The following is a 25,760-nucleotide window of genomic DNA, read 5'->3' on the forward strand; positions in this document are numbered from 1 at the left end:
AGACAGAGTCTTGCTCTGTCTCCCAGACTAGAGTACAGTGGTGTCATCATAGCTCGCTACAATCTTAAACTCCTGGGCTCAGGTGATTCTCCTGCCTCAGCCTCCCGAATAGCTGGGGCTATAGGTATATCCCACTATGCCCGGCTAATTTTTCTATTTTCTCATAGAGACAGGTTTCATTCTTGCTCAGCATGGTCTCAAACTTCTGGCCTCAAGCAAGTCCTCCTGCCTCAGCCTCCCACAGTGCTAGGATTACAGGCATGAACCGTGGCACCCGGCCTCTACTTTGTATTATTGCTACCACTTCTGTGCTCTGCCAAAGGTGAAACATTTCTTGGGTCTCTTCTCTCTTTGGACAGGCTTTAGAATTCAATTCACCTGTTTTTTGTGACCTCAGTTTTCTGAGGAACTCAAAAATTATTTTTTAGATTATCCAACTTTTTGTCATTATTAAAGGGCAAGCAGTGTTCTCTTGCTACTTTCTAAATCCTAAGTAGGAGTTGAACATCAGCCTGCCAGGCTTTTAAATGTAAGCAGTTAATTACCTTTAGGATTCCAAGGAATAGCTGAATTAGAGGTGGAGGAAGTATATCATGATAAGATGCCATTTTATCAGTCAGAATATTGTATCAGTCAGAAAGGTGATATTGTCTCCTTGCTGAACTTGTGCCAGTAAATAGCACTTTCACTTTTGTTTCACTGTAGTGTTTATTGGTCATTTGTGACTTCATATTTCATGTACCATGTATCATGATCTTTTTCTTTACAAGTTTGTTTATTCTACCCAAATCTGAATTCTCTAAGGTCAGCAGCTGGTTTTAATCATTGTTTCCCTCGCTGTAGTACAGTCCAGGGTTCCTGGGCAATCACTGTAGACAGATGGATAGATAACTGAAGGAGTGAGTGACTAGAGGAGAGTGATGTGTGAAAAGCTGATTTTTTGCCTCTAGGTAAGTGATTAGAGAATTTGGGGAATGAATCTCTGAGATACGGAAGTAGGTTACTTGTGTTTTAAGTGTAGGTGTGTGGTATTTTTAATGTTCTAAGAAGTATAGTTTAAGCAAGTAAATATTCCTTTTGAAATGTAAATATGTGCTGTAGAGAAATGTGTCACTTTCTAGGGAAATAAAAGTAGATTCTGCAGATGAGCTAAGGGCCAAGTTGGGGAGACAGCTGGCATTGAACCGTTGAGCTAATGGGCATGTTTAACTGCAGATATATAGATATGAGGACATGGATATAGTATTAGAGAGTAGAAGTAGGATGGATTTCTGTGGAGAAATGAATAGGTCATGCAAAAAAAAAAAAGAAAGAAAGAAAGAAAATGAAAGAAAAGAACCTAGCAAGAAATAAATTGAAGAAAACTCTTTGGAAGCATTTTAAAAAACAAGTACTGGGGTTTGGGGAAAAAAAAAAAAAAACAAAAACAAAAACACAAGGTTGAACCTAGGGGAGGTTGGTTAATACTGAGGCAAGTGGTGGCCATGGCAATTGCTTAACTTAAATCCACATACCCTGATATGTATTTTACTGTGTGATAAATTACCCTAAACTTTTGAAAGTGGTTTAAAATAGTGCGTGGTTAACTTGCATAGTTCTGTGGGTTGACTGACTGGGCTTGGGTAGATGGTTCTCACTTCGAGTTTCTGTCACACATGACAGTCAGAGAGCAGGTAGGGCTGCACTCATCTGAAGGCCCTTCCCAGATGGCTCATCCCCTGGCTTCCGGGTGGCTGGTGGTCAGTGGCTGGGAACTCATTTGGAAGCTTAGCTGTAGCTCTTGGCCAGCTGTCCTACCTGTAGCAGCCTCATCATGTCTTGGGCGTCTTGGAACACACGGTCAGGATTCTCCAAGGGACTGTCCCAAGTGTGAGCAATTCCAGAGGCTTGGACAGGAAGTCTGAGAGTGCTACTTCTGCCCCATTCTGTTGGTTAAGTCAGTCACTAAAGTAGCCCAGATTGAAAGGGAAGTGACTTAAACACCATCTCTTCTTGGGAGGAGTAGCAGAGAAATTGTAACCATCATTATTATTTGATCTGTAATGAGCACAAACAAGTTTTCATTATTTTACAAAGCAAACTGTTAGGGAAGAGTGGTATTTTCCAGTTTGGATATTCCCAGTTCACTCCCACACTTGGCTCAGAGTACCAGTTGGGGGCGTCAGAAAATCAACTGTACTGTCAACAGTGGATATGCCAGAAATGCTACCTAGGTCGAAAAGATATGTTTAGGAGAAGATTTCTGAAAAAAAGATACTGTTTCATGACCTCAGCAGCCCTTTTTCTCTTCTTCATTGCTACATTTTAATGGCCATTTCCAAGGCTTTTAGGGTTTGTAAATGTTTCCTTTCTACATGAATTCAGCCTTATTGCCTTTTAACACAATCATCTTTTGCGATCTGTTAGTAATAGAAAGCAACATACCTGAAAGCTCTTTTCTTGGGCATCAAGGGGGAGTCATAGGCACAACTTGTAAGGTTATTAGGACAAATAAAGTGATATATTGAAAGAAATTGATGATATGTTTTAATATAAATCTCCGAAACAGCAGACATTTATTAATGTCTGCTATGTGTCAAGCACTGTGCTTAGTAGGTGCTCTTTATACATTGAATTTATTTAAGTGTTTCAATGGTCATGAAAAGTAAATAGCATTTTCTCCGCTTTTACACAGGAGTGTTAACCAAGTGAATAAGTTACTTATCGGAGGTCATAGAGCTAGAAATTGGATATTCTTTTTGTATTATTCCATTTAACTCCTCAAAAATATATTATTATTCTGTTAGTAATTGGGTCACTATCAGATGCTTTACATGTGATGGTAAAATAGGAAACAGTCCTGCCCTTTTGCACTTCATCACCCCCGCATGATTGTAACTTCCTTTCTTTTCTTTATGCTGCCCTGTGGACCTAGGTTTGTGGTTTGATTCTTATGCTAATGTGTTCACTTAAGGATATTGCTTACTAAAACCTATAAGTGAGTTTTGGTGCCTATTCTAGTGGTCAGGCACCCGATTGTATAGGTAAAAGCGGCGGAAGATAGCAAAAAGCATAGGATATTGCAGTTGTGTTTGGGAAGCATAGATATTTTCAGTGTCCTTTTTCTTGGGGGGTAGGTGTCTTTGGAAACAAAAGACTTTAAGAGGCACAATATGAAGCACAGTATTGTCCATATATTATATAGTAAGCGTTCCACTATTACTGCTGACTCCTTTATTAAAAAACAAAAAACCTGTAACCAAACTACCAGCACCTGCTTATAGCACTTCACAATGAACTGAATTTTCCCTCACTGGCCACTGTGTTCCAAAGAATAGAAACTGACTTTGGCTAAATAACAAACCTTGAATTTATCAAAGGATTTGAGGAGATCATAGGGTTGATGGAGGATTATGGAAGTAGGTTTTGAAATGGGTAGGAAAAAAGGCCACTCTGAGGAGGAATTTTCTCAAAAGGAAGCAGAAGTCCACCTCACTCTTCTGAGAAGGCAGTTAGTTCTTAAGTATAGGCCTTTGCTGGCCTGGGGTAGGGAGCTCAGAAAGTATTTCCTAGAAGAAATGAAAAACAAAGCTCGAAAAACTTGTGGTTTAGTTAAGGTCACTTAACTAGTTCACGGCAGAAACCAAAAAGGAACTCAAATTTTAAATTGTTTAAGATTATTTTATTTATTCAGTTATTCATTCAATACTTGCTGCACCAAGGCACTATCCTGAGTGCTGGAATTTAGCCATGAGTAAGACAGATCTAAACAATTTGTGGTGAATGCTACATAGTAAGGTGGATGCTTTTGAAAGATTGAGTAAAATGATTAGGACTTAGTGGACATTTATATTTAGTATATCACGCTTGAATTAAATATGCTCACTGAAGAATGTGATAACCATTGCTACAGCTAAAAACATGGATCTTAGATACAGAATCAGTACCTATTTATTCCACTTACTAACTTGCTAGGAGAGAAAAGACCCTCCTGCATTTGTCTGCCTCCCTCGAAGATTAATTATGACAGTGTATTTAAAAGTGCCTAAAATACATTTGTCTGTTGTTCAGTAGGTTTTCAGTCAATGCTGGTTTCCATCTCCTCCTGTCCTTGAACTATATCCAGTATATTTTATGGCTGAACAGATATTTAATTTATCTAAAAAAGAAAACAGAAACAAAACTAGCTGAATTCTGAGCTCTTTTTCTCTTTATTCTGTTAACGTTTTCTTTCTTAGAATTTAGGGCCTTTGAACATAACTGGTTGGTGACTCATGAGCATACATGTAAGTGTGATGCCTTGGCATTCAGACTTTTAAAAGCCCACATAAAATACCAGTCATGATGTGGTTCTTGTTTTAGGCAAAGTTTTTTCTTTAGCATGTTTTTTCTATGAATTGTAAAAATCATTTCCTAGAGAATCAAATGTAGCTATTGACAAGCAAGAAACATAAAAGGTCAAATAATACTTAAGAGATCTGAATGCATTGGAAGGAAATAGAAATTAATTCAACAGATTTGAGCTGAAAATAAGATTAAAGGAAAAGAAATGTAAGGTTATACTTTTATACCCATTCTTCAGGAAGATTTATAGCTCTTTTACCAGTTATCCAAAAATGTAGCTTATCAATTTTTTTTTTTAACCTATGTTGAAAAGTTAGAATGTATTGATGTTTTTGTTGTTCTTTCATAGATACCATATAATGGAATTTTCTTTAATATCTTATTTTTAATCTCTCAGTAGGTTTTATCCTTATAAAGTGACCTTGTAATTACAAGAAGACATTTTTGGGGTATTCTCACTTTTTGCAGTCTTCAGCCCATGGCCTTAGATTTAACATTAAAAATAATGTACGAGTTTTTTCACTGAAATTCATACCAGCACATATTACACTTTTTGCATGAATTGTTGAAGCCTTTTAATTTGCTTCACTCCTCTGATGTAGTTACTAGGGCCTGTAGAGGGTCTTAAAACCACATTTAAAAAAAAATACATTTTCTTATTCCTGTACAACCTTTTTGTGACATCTTTGTTTATTGAAGTAGTTTAACACACATAGCATTGAACACTAAATCATCAGAACACTCACAGGGCATTGCTGTTAGATGCAGTTTTCTCTCTTTCTGAGTCATGAATTTTTTTCCTGCTGCTGCCCTATACAAATGCCTTTTTAGCTTCCCAATCCTGTCATAAAGAAACTTAGCATAGCATTAAAAGTCCTTCCCAGTCTGTCTGCCTTTTTTCAGCTTTATCACCAGATACTCCACCCTTGTACCTTATGTTTTAGTAACACTCTGCTGTTCTGTATTCTTTGAAAACATTACTATGACTATGTCTCCAAACTTTTGTTCGTTCTGTGTGTTCCCTGTGCCTGGGACCTCCTCCTCCACATATGCAGGTCCGTATGTTTAAGTTCAGCTAAAATACCACTCACTTAGAAGATTCCCTTGATTTTTTGACCTAGAAGTATTATTACTGCCTCCTATAAATTTTGTAATATTTGTACTTTTTTTAAAGTATTTGAAATTTATACTTTGCGTTGTGAGTATTCACATGTAGTTTTACTGAAATATATGTTTCTTATGAGTAGGGTCAACATCATATTATATAGTAACGTAAGTATGACTTACTGAGCTCAGGGCTGCCTGTCTCCAAAGTCCAGGTGTGCTTTTTCCATTCTGTCAGGGTGCTGTGCAGAATCATTCTGAATTAGGGAGTGTCAACAGTGTGTTGTAGACACTCAGTAACTTCTTGTTGAATGGAAGAATAAATGTCTGAATTCTAGTGGCATCTCTTTCTGCTGATCACATGTCTTTTTCACTTCCTTTGTGATTTTTAGCTGTATTAAAGTTGTGTTCTGTGGTAGTCTCTAGCCATGTGAGGCAATTTAAATTTAAATTAATCAAAATGAAATAAAACTAAAAATTCAGTTCTTTGGTCACACGAGCCACATTTCAAATACTCAAGAGCTACATGTGGCTAGTGACTGTTATAACTATTGGACTGCACGAACAAAGAACATTTCTGTCATCACAGAAGGTTCTTTTGGAAGCACTGGCCTAGATCATTTCCATTGCCATCTGGGCAATCCCTGAGTACTGTGGTACTACTGTGTGTATTTTTAGGATGGGAGTAGCATAGTAGACAGTGTTATATGGAAATATGCCTGTATGTGCTGTAATAAAACACTTTCTCTTTTGATATTTCCATGTTAGATTATTCCAGAAGTAGAGTTTTCTATAGATCTTATGCATATGCACAGTTCTGTTAACAGCTTTAGGAAAACTTTACTTTATCCAACCTATCACCATCACTTCTCCGTGTAGGGAAGCAGATATGTTTTTCCTCTGAAGCTCTGAGCTTAAGAGAGCTGGCCAAGCTACAAAAGGCAAAAGTGAGGCCTAAGCCCGTAGCCCCGGTTCAGCTATATAGTAGTTGGAAAGCTTTCTTGTAATGACACATCGTTCTATAGCTTACTTCTACTTAGATGTGGCTTCCTGGATAGGAATTGCCTTGGGACCCTTGCTTTGGCCACACTACTATTTGAGTAGCTTTTTAGGTTCTGAATTTTTTTTTTTTTTTATGTGATCTCATTTAATTTCCTCCTCAACTGAGGGAGGTAATAGATGATCTTCATATTACAGATAATGAAACTGAATTTAAGAGAAGATAAGCAACTCACTAAATAAATAATTAGCAAAGGGTAAGTTACAACAGAAGAATTCTAGAACTTTCAACTTCTTCTTAATTTTAGCACGCCCATGATCTTCTCAATGGTAGAACTGCCACAATTGATTGGTTTTCTGACTACAAGAGAATTAGGAATTACTATGATGCCACCTAATTCCTTTTTTGTGATTATTATCTTCAATTCTAATTATATTGATGTTTACATTTTTTACTAAATTTTTATTAGCTTTTTTATATATATACTTCTGCTCACATAAATATGCAGAAATATGGGGTGCAGGAGGTTAGAATTTGTTATGTGTGGTTTCTAGGCATGGCATTCGAGGTATTTTGTTAATCCTCATAATTCTAGAAGTATAGATATCAATATCCCTAATTTGTTATTGAGGGGACTGAGCCCTCTGACTTGCTTTTGTGTGTGTGTGTGTGTGTGTGTGTGTGTGTGTGTGTGTGTCATACTGTAAGTGCTCGTCTGTGATTTGAATCCATGTTTTTATTAGTTTTTATTACTTCAAGTCTTGCGAAATTAAGCTTCTCTTTCCATATTATCATTAATTTATACTCTCTTACTGCAAGTGTCAAAAAGCTGGACAGTTGTGCTTGTCTGGAGGCTGTAGGTTAATATGCTGTTCTGGGAGTGCCATAAACAAAAACAGGTGACAGAATAGCCCGATTAAGCATTCACTTAGGGCTGTTTTTGCATATTCCTCTCAGCAGCTTAATTTTACATTCATCTTATGCTTGTGTTTTGCCTTCATTTGTTCCCAAATTTGAGATCATGGACTTAAAGGACTTGGTTGGTTGTAGCATTTGTATGTAATACCTGTAATACAGTTTCTTTGTCAGAGACATAATTAACAATATGATTTGTACATCTACTGCCTTCTGGTATTCACAGCACAGTTTGTAAACCTAATTAGTTCTTGGAATAGCAAATGTTTTGAAGATGATAAACACATTTCCTCTGAATAATGTGTTGAATGGTTATATATTCATAGACATTTACTCTATGCTACTCAAATTAGAATGCTGATAGGTATGCTTCTCAAGGTAAACATCACCTGCAGTTGCATATTCCCAGATTATATTGTCTTCCTGTGCTTTTCACAGGGGAAATCAGAAATTTAGCTCAGATAATTTAGCCTCCAGGAATATTCATTATGGTTTCCTTGTATAGAGAACATCTATGCTAATGTCATTACATAGATGCCATTTTCTTCAACTCTGATAGTGATCATTATGATATATACTAGGGGTGGAGTGGGTAATAAACACACACACTACTGTAGCAATACTTCAGTTATCCCCTGCTCTCAACTCTCCAGGACATAGTTGAGACTGAGGATCTAAGCAAGAAAGCACTCTCAGGAGCCAGAGAGATGCTGCACAGAGATGCTGTATGCCCAGGAAAGCTTGTCTGGCTTTTCCTCTAGAGCCTTATTATCATTGATAAATCACAGCTCTAAAAAAGTTTAACTGTTGGTTTTCCAAGTGATATTGGACTAGAAGAATCAAATTAGAATGACCTTGAAACTGGTGCTTGGTGCCAAAAGGTTGGGGACCACTTCGCTAGAGTGATTGCTTAACTAAATAGTGGTTAAAGCACAAAATGAAAACAAAATTTCATTGACTGGCCTTGGAGTAGTTATTTATTTAATTGTTTTACAAGAGCCTTACATGTTTTTAATGTATAACTTGGACGTGAAGATGCATACAACTTGACAACGTCCCTTAAAGAAAACCCCCAGGGGGAATGTCCACTGTGAAGAGAGAACATCTCACTCCTAAGCCAGAGTGATGTATAACATGTGACTGGGGAATGACCTAAGTATGGATAACTTTCCCTAGCTTTAAGTTGACATGGGAAGACACTCCTCATTTTCAATAATTCCATAGATCTGTGCTGAGATATTTCATGTCCACAGAGGCTGTGACTATTAAAGTGTAGGGAAATTGATTTTTCATCAATGTCATAATTTTCGGTCGTGATTAAATTTGAGTGACAGGATATATGTCTCTGCTTCAATTATATTTTGCTTGTAAAAAGTGTTTATGCCTATTGGGAAATTTTCAGGTGGCTTAGAAGAATATTGAGAATGAGGGAAATATGGTATTTTTAGGCATTGTGTATGTTTTGTACTAACATTAACCTGCTTTTTTTTTTTGGTTGTTTTTTTAAACCATTTTCATTGTGCTAGCCTGTCTCTTACAGTTTCATTGGTAAGTCTTCTAAACAGCACCAGAATAGTTGTGTTCTTTGGGATTTATTTGCAATCCTTGATCATGCTGTTTATCTTTAGAATTCTTTACATATAGGTGACCCCTTTTAATAATATCATTATACAAAAAATATGCTTTAAATTCTTAAGGTTCTCCCCACTTCATTCTGTTTGCTTTGTAAGTAGGGACTGATTATGCCCCTGATTATGCCTCTGACCTAAAAATGTATGGCCATAGAATGATAAATCCTATTTTGAATACATTTTAAATATTCTGTCACTATATTATTGTACATCTAACCAATAGAAAATATTCATTTGTAGTCTTATTAGTTATGAAAGTAATAGAGAGTAAAATGCTTGTATTATATGGTTGTTATAGAATATCATTAGTACCGTCATATTTCTATCTCAAAGTGTGATAATGCCAGCAGGATAAATGAGAAAGACATTGAATCTTCACACAAAGGAAATGGGTTTTATAATGAGTGCAGTCTCAACAGAACTAATCTCTTTCTTGGATCATTACTTCACCTAATCATAAAACCTTTTTTAATTCAAATCCTTGCAGGGTTCTAATTGGTGACCTCTGAAGCCTGATAATTGTTTAAGGTAGCTGGTCTTTTTCAGTATACTTAATGATATTTGCAATTAAAAGTGAGAAATGTGATTTAACCCTAGGTATAACTAAAAATGTAGATTTTCCTCTCTTAATCTTTAATAGTTATTCCCCTCCTCTCCTCCCAATAGTTACTGACTTAAGTCCTTAGTAACTTGAATTAACCCAGTGACTGATTATTTAGTCTGTGAGTTTACTGAGTATTTATTTGATAAATGCATTAGGTTATATTAAGAATAATCTTCAGTCATTTAGAATAGCCAAAGGATTGGTCTGTTTGGGAAGACAGGAACTCCTTGCCTCTTTTTTCTGTTGTCTAGGTCTGCCTTTCCTGCCTTTTGTTTTGAATGATTCAAGTAAAAGCTAAGCCAGTCTTTCCAGCCAGCTTCAGTAAATATTTATTTCAGAACTTTCCTTACTATCAGATGAAAATGGGTGAATGGAAGAGAAATTTGCTAGTATTCACCATTAGTACTGGTAAAACTATAGGTGAACCTGAGCCCCAATCATCTGTCCTCTTCACCACTGTGCCTAACAGTATAGTGGAAATTAGTTTGCACGGTTGTACATTTATGATGTTTTTAATTATATTTCTTAGTAAATAGGAAATATTCAATGAACACAGTTGACTGACTATCCCTGTAAAATTCTGTATATTTATTGGAGGCGAAATTTACTCTATTTTGTTTACTTGTTGCTTGGAAAGTTTCATTTTGTTTTGAAGCCAGTATTTTGTAGTGTAATATTTTGTGAAAGTAAGCAAAAACTTTGAGAGACAATCATGGAATCAAATTTTAGCTCTGCCATTTATTAGGTATAAGAAAAGGAAAGTGATAATTCCTGTCCCAACACTCTGAGAAGTTACGAGGACTAAATGTGTGTACAACATCCAGTATATCTTTAAATAGTAATTATTCAACTTGTTAGATTCCTTCTACCAGTTTTAGGGAACATCCATCTCTAATTTCTATTCTTTGGTCTTTATTGTTTTAAAATTATAATAAATCCTTTGAAATTTAAAAGTTTATATTTAAAATTGTTAGAATTTAATATTCAAATCCAATAACCTACTCATTTCTGAAGGCCTTTAAATTTCCCCTTGTTTAAGGGGTAAATTTATCTTTCATTGAGGCATTGATTGACCAGGTCTTATTGTTGTGTTTCTCTTTTCTGCCATAATACCTTTTGCTTGCTGAATAACTGCATATATGTAAGGTGCAGGACACTGGAATCATTTGTTTTCAAAAGAATTTGACAAAATTTTAGTGATAATTCTGAATAGTGTTTGGAATTTTTTATTTATCTGGATTTGATTCTCTGGAATCATCTTGGTTTCACAAATCCTTCTTGAAATCTATTCAATGAGATAAGAACTACTAAAAGATAAACTTAGGCACATTAAAACTGTGATGAGTTTATGTGAGCAGACGGGGCTTCATAAATCTGGCATTGCCAGAGCTCAAGTAGTTTGGGGTTCCACCAAAGGGGAGTGAGGGCAAAACTCTTATAAAACATTTATGGAAGCAAGGCAAAGAAATTATTTGATTGGTTAAAGTGTTAAGTTCCTAGTTAGAGGTTAGTTGGTGGTTTCTAGTTGGTAAAGTCTCTAGTTGGAGGTTAGTTGGCTGTTTAAGTTTCCTTTTTCTAGGCTATGAGCATTCACTCTGAGTTGGGTTTCAGTTTGCTTCCATATGAACCCAAGGCTTTGGAGCCATCTTAGTCTAGTGGCCTCCCAGTTAATTTTTAATAGTATAAATAAGCCATCACCAGTCAGGGATTATATTAAGTAAACAATAACAGTCTATGTTTACATTTTGTGTTGTAGTTTCCAAAGCACATTGATAGACATTTCTTTTAATACTTGTAATAATTTGATGAGTTTCCTCCAAAATGTAATAATAATCCAAAGCATTTTTTTCTCATTCAAAATCAAGTTCCTTGTAGTACAGTAATGCCAAAAAAGTGGAGGGAGCAGGGACTTAAAAAGTCAATAAACTCAGCTTGGAATCCTAGACATAGAGACATAGAGGACAAGGGCTTGTAGGATTTTCCTTTGTAAGATTCACTCTCTGTGATGATTGACTTTATGTGTCATTTGGGCTGGACTACTGTACACAGATTTTGGGCGGCCAAGACTCATAGCATGCATGTGGAATGCATGTTGACAAGATACTTGATGGCCACAAATAGGCTCACTCCAGGTGGTGAAGGAGAGGGAGAAATCAAAACTGATTGTCAGGTTTCTTATTTAGCAAATGGGGCTAAGGTGTGGGACATTAGTTAAGTCACTGGATGTCTTTAAGTGTTTCCTTCTGTGCAATGAAACTTGTATCTTCTTTGCAGCAGTGTTACAAGGATTAATTACCTGGAAGATAGTCGTTAAATAAATTCTACCTGCTGATATCATTGTTATATTATATTTTTGCTAATTATCCATGATAGGTAGAATTAATTTATTAATTACTTCCTCCTTCCCTCCTCCTCTTATTCTCCCTCCTTATTTTCTTCCTTTCTTCCTTGCTGGAGGAGTTTGACTGTCATTTCCTTGTGTGTATGTTTTAATCTTAAGTGTTGTCTATATATTTAAGGACATTTTGTGTACAGGTATTTGCTGTATGTTTATAAAAATAGTCTACTTCCAAGTATTTTTAATATTTAGAGTATTGATTTTTCTTTCTCCCTAGATGGTGTATTTATGATGAGCTTATTCATCCTTATTAGACAGTGATATGTATCTCTTCTCTGCTGTGCCATTTATTTATTTATGGAACATTATTGGCAAGATTGTGAGCTGAATGAATCAATCTAGTCTGGGTAGTTTTTAGTGTATTCCACTCTGGTTTGAATGTAATAGGTATTCAGTTAGGTTTGGATTGCTTAAATAAAATAATTCGTTAGTGAAAACATTTGTCATATTGGAGGTTAAAAATTTCTTTTCAGAGCAGCAGCTACAGTAACATTTTAGTAATCTGTCAAATAGAATTTACAATGGCTGTGGACACTCTGTTTCTTTTAAAATCAATTTAAATACTTCAACTGGACTGTTGTATTATTTTGAAATAGATTACTGAATGTTGAGTATGTAGAGGTATTGTTATTCTTCTTATATGAGCTTCTCTTTTTTTTTTTTTTTTTTTTTTTTTTTTAAGAGATACAGGCCAAGACTTGACCTTTAGTGAAAGTTTCTATAAGGGTTAAGGTGTTTGGAAAGGGGGAGGGTCTATGGACTATATTAATTTCCTTGTTAATACTTTAATTATGCAGGCTGACTTACATTATTCGGTTATACTTTTCTGACCCTTTAATGAAATTTTATTAAATAGATTTAAAAAAACTCACAAGTTAAAGCTTTTAGAAGAGCTTTTTTCAACAGTGACTACTAGATATTTACAAACTCACTATACTCATTTCATTTAATTTAAAACATTCATTCTTTCACTTATTCAACTATTTAGTAACATGGAGCCCTTCCTAATTCACTGTGCTAGGTGTTAGAATATAACAAAGATGAATAAATAGAGGTTCCTACCTTCCATGGGTTTACAATTTTGTTGGGGGGGTAAAGAAAATGTGAATAATGGATATAATAAACTATACTGTGGTACAAGTTTTATACAGTGAAACAGGTCATTGTGGAGAACATCATCAATTCACCTGTGGGGGAAGGGCAAGATGATGTTTTAATTAAGTTTTGGATAGAGACTTGCAATTTCTATGTTGTTCAAGAGATATGAAGTTAAATCAGATAAGATCTTACCCTTCAAGAACTTACTATCTAGTATGGGCACTTACATTATTTAGCAAATGCTTATATGGAACTTATCTCTACCACATATTGTTGTTCCGAGTATTTTGCAAATATTAAATTATTCAATCCTCATAACAACCCTATTGGGTAGGTGCTCTTATTTCTACATTTTTTTGATGAGGAAATTGTGACTTAGATTAAGGTACTTTTGGCAGCCATATAACTGGTAGTAGGGTTTCAAACTCAGGTAATTGGAGTCTGGCTACATTATTTCCAACATTCTTTCTCACTTGGAGGTTTTATGTTTCAGATTTTTCTTGGAAAATTCTTACTATTCATCAGCAGTTAATTCAGCAGTAAGCAGTGTACCAAGGTGTCTTGGATGACAGAAAGTGGACCATTTTGTCATTTTTATCTCTTTAGTTCTTGGACCAGAGTATCAATTTTTGCCTAACCTTAAAACCACAGAAACTGACCTTTTGTATAATGAGAGAACCATGCAGGACCGTAGAGTACTTTTTGAGTTAATTATCTTAGGCTTAAGCATCTACACATGGCTTAGAAGCTGCATTAATATCTGCTGTCCTCTCTCTCTCTCTCTCCCTCTTTTTTTTTTTTTTTTTGGCTTCAGCCACTATATGTAAAGATTGCTTCTTTTTAGCTCCTTTGTGTTCACTTAACTCTGTAATTTTTTTTATTTTGACAATAGTCAAAATCTTTTTTTACTTTTTCATTTGGATTTGGGTCTTGAACTATCCCTGATGTCACACAAAATGCTTTTGACTATTCTTTTGAATTCAGTTTCAAACCTCATTACAGATCACTGATATTGAGGTTCTTTAATTTCAAGCTGTTTTCTTTACATTGAATCAGAGCTTCTCACAGAATAACTTTGTTGTAGGAGAATAAAGTGGAGGGATAAGCAGGTGTAGCTACATTAAGAAAATCTGATACATTTGTGATTTATAGCTTATAGAACATTTTCACATCTCACTTTGGGAAGGAAGGAAAAAAATGACAGATTAATTATGCACAATAAGTAAGAAATGGAAACAGCCCATATGTCCATTAGCCAATGAATGGATAACCAAAATATGTTATACACCTACAATGGAATATTATTCTGTCTCGAAAAGGAGGGAAATAACTGACATCTGCTACACCATGGACGAACCTTGGGGGCATTATACCAAATGAAATAAGCCAGTCACAAAAAGACAAGTACTGTGTGATTCCACTTATATAAGGTATATAAGTAGTCAAATTATAGAAACAGAAAATATTAATAGAATGGTGGTTACTAAGGGCTGGGGGAGGAAAAAGTGAGGAGTTGTCTGATGGGTCTAGAGTTTGACTTTGGCAAGATGAAAAAGTTCTGGAAACCTGTTGCACAACAATGTAAATATAAACACTATTGAACTATACACTTAAAAATAGTAAATTTTGTGTTATGTGTCTTTTACAACAATGAAGAAAAGAAAAGAAAAGATGTAGTCTTTGAAGTCAGATATAGCTGGGTTTGAATCCTGACACTGCTACTTATTAGTTTTCTAACTTTGGCAAGCTGCTTAACCATGTGAATCCTTAGATGACACATCATATATTTGTTAGGATAAGGAGATAATTCAAGTGAAATAGCCCTGTACTTGGTGTGTCATTGGCAACAAAATAATAATAATTAGTAATGGTATAGTAAGTGACTTCTGAAATAATTTTCATTATTTATCAATCTTTTTCTGTGTAATTTTTTATGTGGTGAGATCCAATGGATTCTCTTCTGTGTAAAGGCCATATCAGAAACTTTTTAAAGATTCCTTCAGTTTGATAAAAATGTGGGGTTGGATTGGAGATCTTTTTCTTTTTTTTCCTTATTAGGTCCTCTTTCCACCCTTTTCTACCCTGCTCTGTGCCCAGGAGGCTGAAATGGATATTGTAAGGCCTGTCTCTGCAGACATCCTGCTCTCTGGCTTCTATTAACAGTTTGGCAGGAGAGAGAAATGAGATTATAGTGTTTATTTCTTTGGGTTTCTTCTTCTTATGTCACCACAGGTTGGTGCTTCCCACTGTGAAGTCTGTGGCCCCTATCAGGCTGCCCCTCTCCATACAGTTTCTTTCTTTTCCTTTCTTTGCCCCTTCATACCTTTTTAGATAGATAAAATATTCACAGGATTCAGACATTTAAAACAATGTAGAAAGAGATACAGTGAGAAGCCTCTCTCGTATTTCTGTATCCCATCCACTTTGTTTTCGTCATGCTGAATAGATAGCCACTGTTACTGATTTTTTATACAGGAATGCGTCACTTACTGATGGGATTACTTTCTGAGAAATGCATCCTTAGGTGAATTTGTCCTCGTGTGAGTATAATAGAGTGTGCTTACACAAACCTAGATGGTATAGCCCACCCTATATGTAGGCTATATGGTATTGCCTGCTACTCCTGGGCTACAAACCTGTAGAGCATGTTACTGTACTGAATACTTAGGCAATTGTAGCACAATGATAAACATTTGTGTATCAAAGCATGTAAACATAGAAAAGGTACAGTAAAAATCTCAAATAAAAGATTAAAAAAAAAAAAAAGATAATGTACCTGCATAGGGCACTTCCCAGGAATGGAGCTTACAGGACTGGAAGTTGCTTCGAGTGTGTCAGTGAGTGGGGTGGTAAGTGAATGTGAAGGCCCACAATGCTACTGCACACTCTTATACAACCAGCAATGAGGTGCATTTGTTTACATCAGCATCACCACAGACATGAGTAACGCATTGCTCTATGACTTTATAATGGCTATGATATCACTAGGCAATAGGAATTGTTTAGCTCCATTGTAATCTAATGGGATCACCGTCATATATGTGTGTGGTCCATTTGTTGAGCAAAATGTCATTATGTGGTGCATGACTGTATATCAGTAGGGAGATATTTTCTTTTTCTTATATTGTTTCACTGTGTGTGTGTGTGTGTGTGTGTGTGTGTGTGTGTGTGGTAAGTAAGCAATGTATTTGGTAGAGACCTTTTCATATAGGAACATGAGGAGTTTCCTCATTTTGTGAAGTAGCTGCATGCTATTTCATTGTGTAGGTGTACACTAGCCTATTTAACCAACCTTCTGTTTATACACATTTAGGTAGTATCCAGTATTTTGCTATGACAGACAGTGCTGCAGTGGATAGCTACACTGGATAATATTTTGTATCCATCCAAGTATATCTGTAGTGTAAAGTTCTAGAAATGAAGTTACTAGGACAAGGGGAAAATATCAATTTAAATGTGTTTGATTCTGTGAGAGAAATTAAGCAGTTTTTTTAATACTGGAAATTTAACTCATTTAAATCCAAAGATTATTTGACTATTTTTTAGAGGATTAGTGGATTACTATATTTGGTATATTAAAAAGGAAAGAGGCCATTGCTTAGGAAGCTATGTACTGGACCAAGACAAAAACAAATGAACAAACAAAAATCAAAACAGACATTATTACTGCAACCAGATTTCTGGGCTGACAGAGTTTGGTGTCTGTGGTTTGAAAACATCACATTTTAATCCCCTATGCTATCTAAAACCTTAATCACACATTTGCTTATTCTTTCTGAGCTGGGAGATGGTATTGGTACATTAAGCTGTTTCATACCAAATGTAATCTGGGGATTAGTGAAAGTCAAATCTCCCATGCATTCATCTGAACATCTGATTGGGTTTTCTCTATTGGTTCGTCTTACTTTGCTATAGTTAACGAAAGGGTCACATCCATCTAGGGGCATGTCAGTTTCCTTCCCTCCTTCAGGGAAGATGAGAGGAGTGGTAGCATGAGTTTTGGAATATGAAGCTCCAAGTTAGGGGCAGGCATAAGTACTTGAGACAGCTGTCTCAAGATTTCATAGATCATTTTGTACATTTCCTCATTTTTGGCGTTATATTTTATTGGATTTCGTGAAAACATTGAGCTACTTATAATCCTCAATTTAGCAGAAAATATAAAATTGTTGTTTGAACAGCACCAATTAGAAAAAGTGAAAGTTTTGACCAATTTTGAAGTTTACAGTTGGAGAGTACAAGGGCCTGAGAAAAGTACAGCAGTCATGATTTAAAGTAGGTCTGTTCGACTCCAGTGATGGGCTCCTTTTCATTGTTGTGCAGTGCTTCGGGTCTAGGAAATGCAAGCCTACATGCTTTTAATGTGGCATCAGACTTAAACATTTTTTTCAAGAAATCTGAAACAGTAAAATATTATATTCCAACAGAATTCAAAGCTTAAGATAAAAACAATGTATTTTAGCAACCTAAGATTTGTGAAGTGGACTGTTGGACATCTAGAGAGGAAATTAAATATAATATAGATTTTCTTTTATTTTCTTCTTTAAAATCATAGATATATCTCAAACTTTAGTATAGTATATGATAAAATACATAATTTTTCCTAATTTTTTAAAATCTTACCTATATGACTTCATATATTACTTCAGAATGTTAAATGTTACTATTACAAAGAAGAGCATTTGAAATTCTGATTTTTATGGAATTAAATATTGTACATCTGGTGTGAGTTTTCAAAAAATTATAAAAATGGTTATTTGAAAAGAAAATAGGCAATTAAATCTATTTTGACATACTAACACACACCCCTAAAATTTTTTTTTTTAAAGAAAGTTTCATTGTACCTCATTTTGTTGAATCTTCTAATTGTGCCGAAGGTATTTCCAGTTATAGCAGAAATTGATAAATGAAAGATGGGATTTATTTTCTTCTACTAATTAAAGCTGAAGTCATGAATTATACTTGATGGAGCAGCTGACATATGACTTATTGCTCTTTACTGAAGAAAACAAAACTAATTTAAGCTCATTTATAGAATTAATGCTACACTTTTCAAACTTTGTGTATATGTTTCTTTATTCATGGAAAATTTCGGAAGAATATGTACAAATCATTGATTGTAATTACCTCTGGAGTATGGGAGATAGAAACTTTTTTAAAAAATATTATATCCTGTTTTACTGTTTTAAATTTTTACCTTGTACATATATTATTTTTATAGAAAAAAATCCATATAAATCAAAGATATTTTTCTATTTCAATGTATATGATTCCCAATACAGATTCCATTTAGAATTTGTTTTCCAGGATCAAAACATAGTGTAGAACAAGAAGACAGACAAAATGACTAATTCGTTTATTTGGTGACATAATCTTCATCTCTTCTCAGAAACTTTGATTAGAAGCTGCAGATATAATTTGCTATTCCCTTCTGTTGGCTGTCTGTCCTCATGTTCAGTCCCTTCCTGCTTCTCTCCATGCCCCACATCACCATCACTGTCAATCCCTATCGTGTAGTGCTTCTGTTAGCAGGAGTTAGATCTGGCCCACCCACCCTCTCCCCTGATCAAGGGCTCAGTCTCACAAGACAGCCCCCACTTCAGATGCCAGCCGCAAATGGAGTACCCAGGCTACCCACATTTCTGCCTGGCTGACTACAAATTAGGGAGTTCCACGATCTCCTCTCAGGTTTCATAATTTGTTATGATAACTCATGGAACTCAGTGAAATACCTTGCTTACTAAAGTTTATTAAGGAGAGAGAGAGACTTTCTCGGCATTCATAAATCACATGAGATCTTAAGGTTTTAGAACCAAATCTGAATACCCTATTTTGGTCTTTTCATTTTAAACATGGAGAACCTGAATCCTAACCTAACGAATGTACTCTTTTAGAATTATAAAGACTGTTATAAGCAGATCTGGGACTACGATCTTGAAATCTTTATCTCCCATTCAGTGTCCTTTAAAGTATAATTCTTTGCTGTTCATTCAAAATCTTTGTTTAATAGACAATAATTTAGTAAGAAACGGGAAGCAACATAGTGTGATGGAGCAAAATTTCCTCTGGTTATGGTTATGAGAAACACTAGCTTCTTTGGTGGTCCTGAATCCCCAGGCCTGAAGCCTCCAGCTTTAAACACATCCTTCATTTATCTCAAGATGCCATAAAAATCTTACTTATTTTTTGTCTGATATGACTTCAAAAAAAAAACAGTAGGAGAAACGGGTACACTCTAGAGTCAGAAAAACCTGGGGGTAAATCCTACCTTTGCTTTTTATTAGTAAAGTCACCTTCCAGCACTTACTCATTGTCATCCGTTTTGAGGATTGAATTATGTCATGAATATGAGGCACCTAGTCCAGAGATGGCACATATTAAGTTCTTAAATATTCCTAGCTCAACAAGAAAAATGGATAAATATGTGTGTCCCTTTGTACAACTGATACCATCTTTGGTACCTTCTTCATACTGTTTCCCTTCTTTGAACCTAGATGTCTAGTGGTTTGACTTTGGAGGTAACAGTTCATGTACTCATTCATGCAGCAGTCATGCAAGCACTTAATTGTGTACCTCTTAGACAGCCAAGGGCTCAACCCTTGGCCTGTTAGGAATGGGGCGGCACAGCAGGAGATGAGTGGTGGGTGAGCGAGCGAAGCTTCATCAGTATTTACAGCCGCTCCTCATCACTCACCACCCCCGCATCCTCCCTACTCCTGGTCTGTGGAAAAGTCGTCTCCATGAAACTGGTCCCTGGTGCCAAAAGGGTTGGGGACTGCTGCGATAGGCCATAAAGTAAATGAAACTGTATGATAATATTTTCTAGGATCTGGAACTTGTACATAGTAGGTACTTTGTTGTAAATGTTTATTGAATGAAGAAATAGATTTTATCTAAGAGGAATTTATGTTCTAGTGGAGTTACCACATTTCTTTTTCCACCTAAGGGTAGTAGTAGAGTTGTACATACAGTGCTTTGTGAGTATCAGAGTGGGAGTGATTGATTCTTCCATTCTTGCTGCTCCATTGAGGAAGGGGCAATTGCACAGAAAAAGTGAGATTTAATGTGGTTTTCTTGAAAGGAGATGAAGATGAAATAACATTATAACAACATCACAAGTAGAGCAAAGAGCATTAGGAAAGACATTAGTGTGTAGTTGATACGTGTCATGTGGTACGATTTGGTTGGAGGATGTAGGCTGATGGATGGTTGTCTAAGAGCTTTTAATGTCATCTTAGAGTCAATTTTTGATTGTAGGAGCCTTGGAAAGACAGGAAAGATTGATAAATAGGAATGTGTCGGTGCTTTGTAACAGTAAGCTGTGAGTGCTTTATGACTTTTGTTATTTGATCGGCCTTTATCTAGGATTCTAGAAGACCCAAAGTAATTTATTTTTACTTTTTTTTGTGTGTTATCTAGTCCATTTTTCATTTCCATTAGCATGGGCAATTGAGATTTGACTTTGTAGAGCCACGGTATATGCATTTTTTTGATTTATGAAGAATCATTAATAAAACAGGAGAATGTGTCATTACTTGAAAAAAATTACAGCATAATTTAATAATCCATATTTCTGTAGTTTTTTATTTCATACCACAACAGAGTCAACCAGAACTCACAACCTCAGGAGTTCTGAGTCATATACTTCATGATTATTTTTTTGCCTCCACAGAAATAGAAAAGTTTCAAAAAGGAGAAGGCAAGGATGAAGAAAAGTACATCGATGTGGTGATTAATAAGAACATGAAGCTGGGACAGAAAGTGTTAATTCCTGTAAAGCAGTTTCCTAAGGTAAGACAGTGAGGTCCACACTGCAGGTATTTTAACCTTAATCGCAGAGGAACAGATGTTTCATTTATGTTCTGTTTGATATTTTCTAGAGATGTTTTCTCTTAGCATCCCCCCCACATGTTTAAAGTTAATTTAAAACTTATTTAGTGTATTTAGTGATTCTGTCTTTTCTGTTTGACTTTACTGTGAGTTATGGATCTCTAAAAAATATACTTATGAGTCTTACTAGTGATAGAACCTTGGGCAATCTATTTAACTTCTTTGCCCTTAATTTTTCTCATTTGTATTATGAGGTTGGATGGTTAAGAATTAAATAAGATTGTGCGTGTTAAATGATTAGTGTAGTGCATGTCACACAAAAGTTCAAAAATATCATCTGTTCTAATTTTATTTAACACATTGACTGCCACACTAGAAAAAAAATTTTTTTCCATGGGGCCATAGTGTTTTATTATGAAAATAGTATAAAATTGAAAACAAAATGATCCTTTCTAATTTAGTGAAAAATTTGTTATTTTTCATTATTTTCTGTGAATGAGTTATATGCAGCTTAAAAAATAGTACATGTGGTTCCCAAGATAAAGAGATGTGTGAGTTACATATGCTTCACGGGACCCCAGGCTCAACACTAGCATGAGTTAAATACAACTCACAGGGCAGTTAATGTGTTAAACCTTACCCTGTTTTTGATTTGTCTTTTGAGTGTCCATGTACACAATTCAAAATGCTGCTGTATGTATCAGTAATTCATTTCTTTTTGTGGATGAATAATAGTTACCTGAATATACCACAGTTTATCCATTTACTTAGCAGTTTTAAGTTTTTGGTTATTGTAAATTAAATTTACAGTGGACACTGTTGTACAAGTCATTTTGTGACCATATATTTTCATTTCTCTTTGGTAAATTGCTGTGTATTTAATTTTAGAAGAATTGCCATCCTTTTTTTTTTCCAAATTAGTTATACCTTGTAACATTTCCATAAACAATGTGTACAAGTTGTAGTTGCTCCATATCTTCATCAATATTTGGTGCTGTCATTTTTTTCTTTTATCCATTTTGATTGTATATTGATATCTTCATGTGTGAATTTGCATTTCCCTGATGATTAATGATTTTATGCAGTTTTTATGTACTTATTGCCTATTCCTATGTCATCTGTTTTGAAGTGTCTGTTCAGATCTTTTTCCTATTTGTAAATGGGCTGTATGTATTTTTTATTATTGAGTTGTAGGAGCTTTTTATACATCTTGGATGCACATCTTTTGTTAGATACATGTTTTGTGAATATTTGGCCCAGTCTATGGCTTGACTGTTATTTCCTCGATAGAGTCTTGTGTTAAGCAGAAGTTTTTAATTTTGATGGCATTTAATGTATAGGGTTTTTCTTTTATGGTCATTGCCTTCTATGAACTAAGAAATCTTTGCTAACCTCAAGGAAATATTAGAGAATTTTGTAAGTTATAAAGATATTCCCCTGTGCTTTCTCTAAAAGTGTTATCATTTTAGCTTTTACTTTTAGGTCTATGATATATCCCAAATGAATTTTTGTATACAGTGTTTTAGAGGCTCAAGTTTATTCTTTTCTCCATATAAATATTGAGTTTTTCTGGCACTATTCGTTGAAAGATGTTTACCCATTCATTGATTGTCTTGGTGCCTTTGATGAAAGTAAGGTGACCATGTACGTGGTGGGGGATATTTCTAAGCTTTCTGTTCTTTTAATTTAATCTATCTATGGATTTGGTCCCTTTTGCCAATGCCCCACTGTCTTGATTAATGTAGGTTTTATAGTAAGACATGAAGTTAGGTAATGTAGTCCCGCCAACTTTGTCCTTCTTTTTTCAGGATTGCTTAGATATTTTTGTCCTTTGCAATTATATATAAATTCACAAATTTAATTACCACAAAATGACCTGCTGAGATTATGATTGCAATTGCATTGAATCTGTTGGACAATTTGTGGAAATTTGACATCTTAACAATATTAAGTCTTCCATTTCTTGAATATGGTATATCTCTCCATTTATTTAAATCTTCTTTAATTTCTATCAGCAATGTTTTGTACTTTTCAGGGTAAGGGTCTTTGTATGTCCTTTGTTAAACTTATTCCTAAATAGTTTGTGTTTTTTCACACTATTGTAAGTTGAATATTTTTAATTTTTCTAATTTTTTGCTTCTAATCTAAAATTTTATATATTAACCTTGACTTCTACCTTGCTAAATTTAAATTCACTTATTCGTTCTAGTAACTTAGTTCGTCCATTCCTTAGGATTTGTTACATACATAATCATATCACCTGCATAAACAGTTTTACTTCTTCCTTTCTAATTTTTGTGCATCTTATTTTGCTTGCATTATTGTATTGGCTAATATCTCCAGTATAATGCTGGAAACAGTGATGAGAGTATCAAAACCTTCCCTTGTTCCCAAAGAGGGAAAGCATGCAGTATTTTACCATTAAGAGCAATATCCGTTATAAGTTTTTTGTAGATGTCATTTATTAGGTATAGGAAGTTCCCTTCCACGTCAACTTTGCTGAGAGTTCTGATCCCAAATGAATGATAAATTCTGTTTTTTCTGCATCTGTTGAAATAAACACAGGATATTTCTTTTATACTGCTTTTGTAGTGAATTTTAATGACCAGTTGTTAAAAATTAAACCTTCTTTGTATTCCTGAGTTAAACTCTACTTACCAAAGACATATTATCCTTTTTATATATTGCCAGCTTCACCTGCATCTATGTTAATGAGTGATACTGACTTATAAATTTTGGGAGGTAATATTTTTATAAGATTTTAGTATTGATGTTATTCTGGTTTCATAAAATGAGTGGGACAGTGTTTCTTTCCTTTTTCTCAAAAAATGTATATTGGATTGGTATTATTTCTTCCTAAATATTTGATACAGTTCACCAGTGAAGCCATCTAGGCCTTGAATTTGATGATGAATTCCATATCTTTATTGATATGGCACTAGTCAGATTTTTTATTGTTATCTTTTATGAAAAATGTGTTGTGTTTTTTTAACAGATTTGTTCATTTCATCATAATATTTCAGCTATTGCTTCTTCAAATACTTTTCTGACCTTTTCCTTGCTCCATCTTTTGAGATTTCAATTACATATATGTTCAGCCTTTTGTTAATCTCACAAAGGTTCCTGTGGCTCTGTTTACTTTTTTCCCACCCCCATCCTTCAGATTGGATAATTTTTATTGCTCAATCTTAAATTCATTGATTCCTTACTATGTCATCTTCATTTTGCTATTAACCGCATCAGGTAAACTTTTTATTTCAGGTATTATAATTATCTGTTTCAGAATTTATATTTGATTCATACAGAGATAATGTGTATGTGAAAACATGTTCTTTTCTCTTTGGGGATTTTCTTTTTTTTTAAAATTCATTGCAAATACTATTTTCTCTTACATCAGTGAGTATAGTTAAAATAGGTGCTTGAAAGTCTCTATCTTCTAGTTCCATAGTTTTGGTCAACTTAGATTCATTCTGCACTGATATTTTTTTATCGTGTTAAAGAGTCATATTGCTCCAGTTCTTTGCATGTTGAGTAATTTTGGCTTGTATGCTGGACATTGTGAATGTACATTATGGATTCTGTGATATTCCTCTGAAGAATGTTGGTATTTTTGTTTTAGCAGTTGATTAACTTGGTTGGATTCAGACTGCAAACTTTGTCTATTGGATAGGCATTGAAGTCTCAGTCATTTCTTTCCTTAGTTTGGCTTTTGTGCTTAATTTTTGGCATACATGATTCAGGGGTCAGCCAGAGATTTTGGCAGATTTTGTATGCAAGATCATAATCCCCAATTCTGACTCTGTCTTTTCTAGTATTCCTCCCTCACATTTCAGCACTATGGTTGCCTCAAACTCTGCCACTCAGGCTAAAAGCTCTAAAATTACTGAATGCATCCCAGGCTGTTACTTTCTTTTAAGTCTTAAATCTCTTTCAGAATCTGCCTGTTTTTGATCATTCTTCAGGGCTTCAGATAGTTGACTTTTATATTTTGTTCAGCGTTTAGGAGTTTATAGTTGATACCTATAGATGGTCAGCCTATACCCAAAGAACTGGGCATATATATTTTTTGTAAACAGAAAATTACGTTATGGACATTTCATAGACAGATTCATTACTAAACAAAACATGGCTGATAGAAACCTTTATAGATTGATTCTTCATGCTCAACATGTTCTATATACTTCATACGCAGTAGAAAGATGAACAGATATGATCCCCATCTCTAAGTAGTTCAGTCTAATAGATGATTATTAACTTAATACTTTGTTGTCTATGAATTAGTATATGAAATAAAATAAAGTACAATCATGTACTGCATAATGCATGATGATCTTTGGTCAATGATGGATAACATATATAAGAGTGGTCCCATTAGTTCATAATACTATATTTTTACAGCATCTTTTCTATGTTTAGGTATACAAATACTTACCATTTCATTACAGTTGCCTGCAGTATTCAGTACAGTAACATGATGTACAGGTCTGTAGCCTAAGAACAATAGGCTACACTGTATATCCTTGGTGTGTAGTAGGCTATACCATATAGGTTTGTGTAAATCCACTCTGTGATATTTGCACAACGAGGAATTGCCTAATGATGCATTTCTCAGAACATATCCACGTCATTTTTGACGTGTGACTATATTTGAAAAAAGTGTATGAAATAAAATCTCAAATATTGTTTTTCATTGTCAGCTTTGATGAGGTCAGAGACAACAAATGATAACTTCTATGTCTAATGGAGAATAGAGACCATTTCAAGTACTTATAACTTATAAAGTAGGCAGCTTAGAAATCTACTGTTTCCAGAATGGTGAAAGAGGATATTTCTGCTTAGCATAATGGAGCATACAGG

General features: G+C 34.8%; 1 protein-coding gene across 1 annotated transcript in view; it reads left to right on the top strand.

Moving 5' to 3' along the window:
- Window positions 1-25,760, top strand: part of KHDRBS3 (KH domain containing, RNA binding, signal transduction associated 3) — a 180,766-nt gene that overhangs the window by 43,674 nt on the left and 111,332 nt on the right. The window contains exon 2 of the mRNA XM_012647978.1: window positions 20,746-20,864. Coding sequence (XP_012503432.1) covers window positions 20,746-20,864 — 119 coding nt within the window. The remainder of the gene's footprint in view (window positions 1-20,745; window positions 20,865-25,760) is intronic.

Source organism: Propithecus coquereli, unplaced genomic scaffold, assembly GCF_000956105.1.
Source record: "Propithecus coquereli isolate 6110/MARCELLA unplaced genomic scaffold, Pcoq_1.0 Scaffold28, whole genome shotgun sequence".
In the NCBI taxonomy this organism is placed as follows: domain Eukaryota; kingdom Metazoa; phylum Chordata; class Mammalia; order Primates; family Indriidae; genus Propithecus; species Propithecus coquereli.